The 6,537-nt window shown below is 40.1% G+C and overlaps 1 protein-coding gene across 1 annotated transcript; it reads right to left on the reverse strand.

The window, feature by feature from the left end:
* Positions 1-336: 336 nt before the first annotated feature.
* On the reverse strand, positions 337-5,157 carry LOC145769460 (protein tweety homolog 1-A-like). Its single transcript, XM_082581102.1, has one exon. The coding sequence runs from the start codon at positions 5,107-5,109 to the stop codon at positions 3,604-3,606; it is 1,506 nt and encodes a 501-aa protein (XP_082437228.1). The 5' UTR covers positions 5,110-5,157; the 3' UTR covers positions 337-3,603.
* Between the last annotated feature and the right edge of the window lie 1,380 nt (positions 5,158-6,537).

A 6,537-nucleotide genomic window follows, 5' to 3' on the forward strand; every position in this document is an offset into this window, starting at 1 on the left:
GATACCGGTACACCAAACACTTCGAAGCTCGTGGGGAGCAGAACGATGAGTGAGTTTGACGGCAACCGATGGAAATCTTGCGCGGAAATGTTTAACAATCGAACAAAGCCAGGTGCAGATTTTCTACAACAAATCTTTCTAACAAGCAAATTTGAAGTGATAACCATCGTTAAAGCCGGCCGAAGAAAATCTGGCAACACTGCCAGAGTGAATTTGTTCATTGCAAAGACGCACTCGCGTTCGTATTGTGCTGTTTCAGTCTGTTACCGACCCAGCAACGCCTTGAAGTGAGGTTGCCTTCTATCGAAAAGTTGAAAAATAGGGGGCAGAGGCACACCAAGAAAAAACAAAATTTCGTTTTTTTTTTTATTTTAAAAAGCTTGCGCAATAGAATGCGAGGCGTTACTAATAGCATTGTGTCTTTGAAACCTTGGAAACAACACGCGAATGATTTGAAATAAATATTTGATTATTCTTAGACCCTGAATTTTTTATTTGGCACTGATTGCTGTGGAACACTTATTGGCAGTTCAACTATTTCTCAGAAATGGACATTGTTTTCAGAAAGCAACAGTTCTAACATATGTCTGATTGTTGACAAACGGCCACAGACCTATCCTGTCACTGACGTTCGCTGAGGGAATCCTGACGGGCTCCTTGTTTCTTGTGACGTCACTTACGCTTAGTGAAGGACGGAAACAATTCAAGTTGAAAATATTGATATTATTTCCTCTACACCCAACTTGGGGTTCTATGAACAAAACAATGTTACAGCCGCATTTCTAAAACTCGATGTAATTGCTCGGAAACATTTGCGTTTGCAATCAAAGTGTCACTTAGCGCAACATGGAATAGTTTAAATACGGATTTTTAACGCGCAGGGAAAGTCGCAAGGCGAGCAAGATACACATCACTGGAATTATTGTCTCATGAGCAACTCGTGCAGGTGAAACCAAAACGAGTGGCTCAGTGCTTGTCACGGGGAGGTGCGGCTTTCACTGGAACGATCTCAATTGGGTTGACTTTCGTTCATTGATAAAACATGATCATCAGTGTCTGATGAGGTCGCTTGCTGGAAGGGGCGAAGGTGATCCAGGATAAAACCTGGTGCACCCCAAAAACCATGGTCGTTCTCCCTTGACACATTCTGGGATGCACAGCACACACAAGATAACCATATAATAACGTCATGACAACACTAAAATTCAACAAAATAAACATCGGCTACGACCATCGCTGAATACATAGAACACGTCAGATTAACGTATAAAAACAACATTTTCTCAACAAAACTATGACGTCATAAACTTGTGAAATGTGCGAATCCGGGTGAGCAAAATGAAATTGTGCAACAATCTAGCGCATTATTTGCATGGTAACAATAGCACAAAACCACATAAAAATGCACAAACACTACACTCAGACTGCAAAATCAGTCATTTCTACATCGAATCAATGCAAAAATGACAGATTTTGCTGTCTGGGTAACTACTCAAACGATGAACTTATAGCGATTTTGGGTGCTATCAAGCTTTGAATGGAAACTTGCATGTTGGCGTGGTCGCGTGTGTAGGTCGCCATGAGTTGGATGGATGTATGACAGCGCAAGTGAAAATGGTTAGAAGAGATATGCGACAACTGACTAGTAGATTGTGACATAAAATTAGTTAGGCTACCTAGAGAAGTAAAAAAAAAGTATTGAATTGAAAGCCATGCCAACATCTTGTAGTGAGCAGCAGCGTACCGTAGTAATTTGGCCCTTGATGTGATCACAGAAAACAAGTTGACAAATTGGCAACACAAGATTGCAAAAGCGTAACGAGTTCAGTTCAATCTCAGTGAATTGTAGACAAATGCATTTCTTAGAAAGACAAAACTATTGAAAGGAATATTCCCAGTAAACGATATTTTAACAACAAAGTAAAACGTATATGACCACGATGTCTGCCTTAAATGTGAAGCTAAAATGTCCATTGCGAGGTTGGAACTTTAGGATCACTTTGTGGAAGGCAGCGAGTGAGATCTGGTTGTCAATTTGCAAATTGTTAAACAGAAACAAAAGGTTAATACTTTGGCACGTCAAACCTAGGTAAGGCACAAAGCGGCACGATCATGACACAATTACGGTTTCATTCATTTGATGACTGAAGATATAAAGAACAAAATGTTTCAGCCAATCAAAGTAGTGAAAAATGTCACCTCCACAAGGTGGCAAAGGTATTCGAGGGCAAATTAATGCAAAAATTTTCATTTGTCATTTTCATTGGTTGTAGGTTCGGCTGCCAGCGCGTCATGAGTGAAAATGATTGGTCGATACCGATATCACTCTTTAGGCCGATACCGATATTTTTGCCGATACATTAGTGTTGCAAAAAGAAGCAGTTTTGGTGTTTCTAAAGAGTTAAATTGCTAAATTTAACCTAGTTTGGCATAAAAAATAGCATTGACAGGGGGGTCCAGGAGATACTTTTGGACTGTGGCCCAGAATGATTTTAGGGGCACGAGAAGTTGACAAAACCTATTCATTGGATATATCGCAAGTTTCTTAGAAACGTCTTGATTTAGGGATCGAGGACCTCACTGGGTAGTGGTACCGGGTCCAAATTATCTTCATAGCAACCTTGGATAAAACTAATATAAAATCTTTGAATTGGCATAATTTATTTGTAGATTCATTATCCATTTTTAAAGATTCAATCATTCCAATCTCAACTGCATTGTTCAGTCACAATAGTAATATTTAGTAATAAAAAGCTGCCATGAATGGGTACTGGGATATGAAGGGAAGAAACAGATATCATAACTGGGGATTCTAAAAAATTTATAAGGGGTTTGTTTAAATTCTCCATCATAATTGAAAATGAGTTATAAAATTTAAACAAAGTTTTTTCGGTAGAAACTATTCGACAAGCGGCGTTCGACATAAGCTTGTCATTTGGTTGAAGCTTTTGCTAGGCTTGTTAAGGCTACCCAGGCAGCAAAAATGCATAATCTTGCATCGTTTCTACATCGTAAGACATTAAAAAAGATGAAATTGGATCGCTTTTAATGTGCTGGTTCTAGATATAGGCCTAATGAACTTTCTTCTATCACATCAAATTTTTGAGATGATTACAAAAATACTTTTTTAATAATATTTCGTTTAATAACTTTTTCAAAAATAATTGATCTATATTTTTGTTGACTGCACAAAATCTGCAGCAAATGCGTTTTATTTTGTATTTTTAGTATCGGCCAAATTTTGCCTGTCTACTTTGCATAGACTTGAGTAGACATGGAGATTTACTAACTTCGAAAGCGACATGAAAACATTTTGCAACCTCAATAACACACAAATTATAAACATGATTACTCAATGACATTAAAAAAAATTTGTGTGAAAACGACATGGAGCTAAGTTGACAAAGCAAAAATATAAAAACTTAAGCAATTGTCTCTTTATTTCAAAACCAAACTTTAAACAAAGCGAATACGAGTCATCAGCCAAGTGAGGCGAGGAGTGAAGAGGCAATAGGTAGTTTGAAAAAAGAATAAGCCTGTTAGCGGTGGACCTGTTCTTCAACAATTAGAAGGCACCAAAAATGGTTGGAACCATAATTTGTTTTACAATTCGGAGCCAGGTCTTGGGGGTGAATATTCCGGAGGTGGTTGCTCCAACAGCGAAACATCTTCTTCTGATCTTCGGAAGAAACTGAGGGTGTTGGTGGTGGCTGCTGGAGGATTGGAGCTGCTACCAATACGATCAGTGTAACGTTCAGGAGGAGGATTGTATAACGGGTTATTTGTTCTGCTCACAGCAGGACGAGCAGATGGAGCAGGCAGGAAGACATCATCAAGATCCATGTCATCCCTTGTAGAAGACTTTGTGAAGCGCTTCCACGTTTTAGGAGCCGCACAGAGTAAGGCGGTAAAGGTGAAGCAGATGCACAGCACAGCTGCAGTCACAATGAAAAAACCTTCAAGGGTCATCTCACAAATTGAAGGAACAAACTTTTTCAGGTCAGCATGAACTTGGTTGCAGCTCAAATGGGTTGCCAATGATTTTAAAACGTCTGATAGCTTTTCTTCCTTTTTATAAATTTGATCTAAGATTTGGTTTGCAGAATCAGAGACTTTCTCATCATAAGCACTGATCGCCATAATAGCTTTGCCCATGTTAGCAACGGCTTTTTCACTCTGTTCCATCACATCTTTGTAAGGATCTACAGCATCCACATCATGTGAACACTCCAAATAATACATCGCTGTGGCATTGTTCATATAAAATTTCTCAACAGATTGTTGCTTGATGAACATGTATGGGTCCACACACATGTCACTGACAGCAACATCCAACATGAACAAAGAACCAATGTACAAGTATGACACAACAAGACAAATTAATCCAATGAATGTTGTGGCAAAAAGAAGCGCTTTAGAACGGCAACAAATACCAACCACAGCCAAAAGACAAACAAGCCCATGGAGACCAACCAGTGAAAAAGTGATTATGGTCCGGTACTGCTCGGTATGTTCAAAAAAATTGATTGTCCACGCCAAACGATCATCAGCACCTTCGTTTTGCTGAGGAAACATATCCGAGATTATCAGTAATGACATCACAGAAGCATGCAGTGCATCTACATCGCTGTTATTGGTGACTTGTTCCAATAGGTCTTCTGCCAGAACATTCAGCTCATCAATTAATATGTTCACTTCTTCAACATCATGTGTTATAACCGAAAATGATCGATGAATGTCTGCAGTGGCACCAGAAGCAGAGGAAACACCTTCATGAGCTTGAACGCTGCCGTAGATCACAACACAGACACCACCCAGTGCTAGTAAGATAAAAACTACCATGAGGCACACGCTGCAATAACATGCACTGCTGTTGTTCTTGTTTGGCGCTGCTCGCTTTATTCCGACACAACAAAAGTAGATCAAGAAGCCGATCATTGTAAGAACAAGCACAACGATGGGCATAAGGGCAATCATCGCCAAACTCTCCAGGTATTCCTCATTGTCCAATGAAAATTTTTGATCTTGAAGTAAGATAAACTTAAATGACAAATGAGGAACAGAGTGAATAATAGAAGCAAGCTGTGTTGGGGTATAATCTTCATCCATGGCCTTTACAAATAATTGTAAGACAAAACCAACTCAGTAACAAGCAGTGTCGGCTATGCACTATAACTAGTTGAAACAGCTTAATGAAATACAAAAATATAAAAAACCTTTTAGAAGATATGAAATAAGTCTCAGCACATACATAATCACAACAGTGGCTTGTTGTTTGGTCGAGTGCAAAGAGTAGAGCCCGGCAGGAGATTGGTTCATCACTTACTGAAACCAACCAGGACTCTGCATGAGAGGTGAAGCCTCTGCAGAGTTTAGGTAAGCAAGCTTTTTATTAAACTATGTTATGATAGGTCTACTCAGTTTTGCAGATGTTTTTGCAGCCAGCTATTTTATGCCTGGGTAAATGAGCCACCAGACAATGACTAGGGCAAAGGTTCATTTATGACTTTTATTTTGTTGGCATCCCCTTCCTGATTGGAAGGGGATAACCCAGTGGTTCCCAACCGGGTTGCCGCGGCACCCTGGGGTGCCAATTGCAATGCTCAAGGGTGCCGCGAGATATTGCAATACTGCGGCCCTTTCTTTATTTTAACTTTAACCCGTTAAGTGCGCAATTTATTTATATATTTTAACTCTAATCCGCGGTAAGCCTTTGTTTTCTAGCCCAGGAAAAATAACTTGAAATAGATTTTGACTCGTTGCTGTTCTTTCCATAAAAACGATTGAAACGCATCATTATTGCTATTATTATTGCCCCCATTCGTGCCAGCCGCTCATCAACGAAGCGGATGTACAGAACATCTCTGCGGCTGCTTGGGCGGACCATAAATGGAGTTCTGAATGGAAGTCAACCGCCACCAGACTCTATTTGTTCATCCTCGACGCCGACACACGCCCCATCGGTCTAACACTACCAAGACAGGCATGGATGCGCCTCAACCGTCTCCGTACGGGCGTCGGGCTTTTCCGCTCAACCATGCAGCAATGGGGAATGGCTTCTTCCTCTTCCTGTGGTGCCGAGGAACAGACCGCAGACCACATCATCAATGACTGCCCCATCTTTAAGCCACCTAACGGAGTGGACGGTCTGCGTGTCATGGATTATGAAACCAAAGACTGGCTGCTCTCTAGTAGCCTTCCAGTGTAGTCCGGGAACATCGTAAATCTGGGTGGTAAAAATATAGACCCTCGGCCCCAGAGGCTCACACGACGACGATTATTGCTATGTTTCATGATTTTATTTTGCGTTTCAAAGCACACAAAGTCAAATTGCAGTGATGGATTATCGGATTGTTTGACCCAGCAGGATGATAAAATAGCAAGATTGTTTGAGAACCATTATAAAATTGAAAACTTTTGCATGGGGATACCTGTAAAGTGTAAATACAAGCACGATACATAGCTAATCGAGAAGAGGCTAAGTTATAATTAATTTATTCTTTATAACTTACTTATGGAGAAATTTATTACACAGAA

The sequence above is a fragment of the Aplidium turbinatum genome, chromosome 4, assembly GCF_918807975.1.
Source record: "Aplidium turbinatum chromosome 4, kaAplTurb1.1, whole genome shotgun sequence".
In the NCBI taxonomy this organism is placed as follows: domain Eukaryota; kingdom Metazoa; phylum Chordata; class Ascidiacea; order Aplousobranchia; family Polyclinidae; genus Aplidium; species Aplidium turbinatum.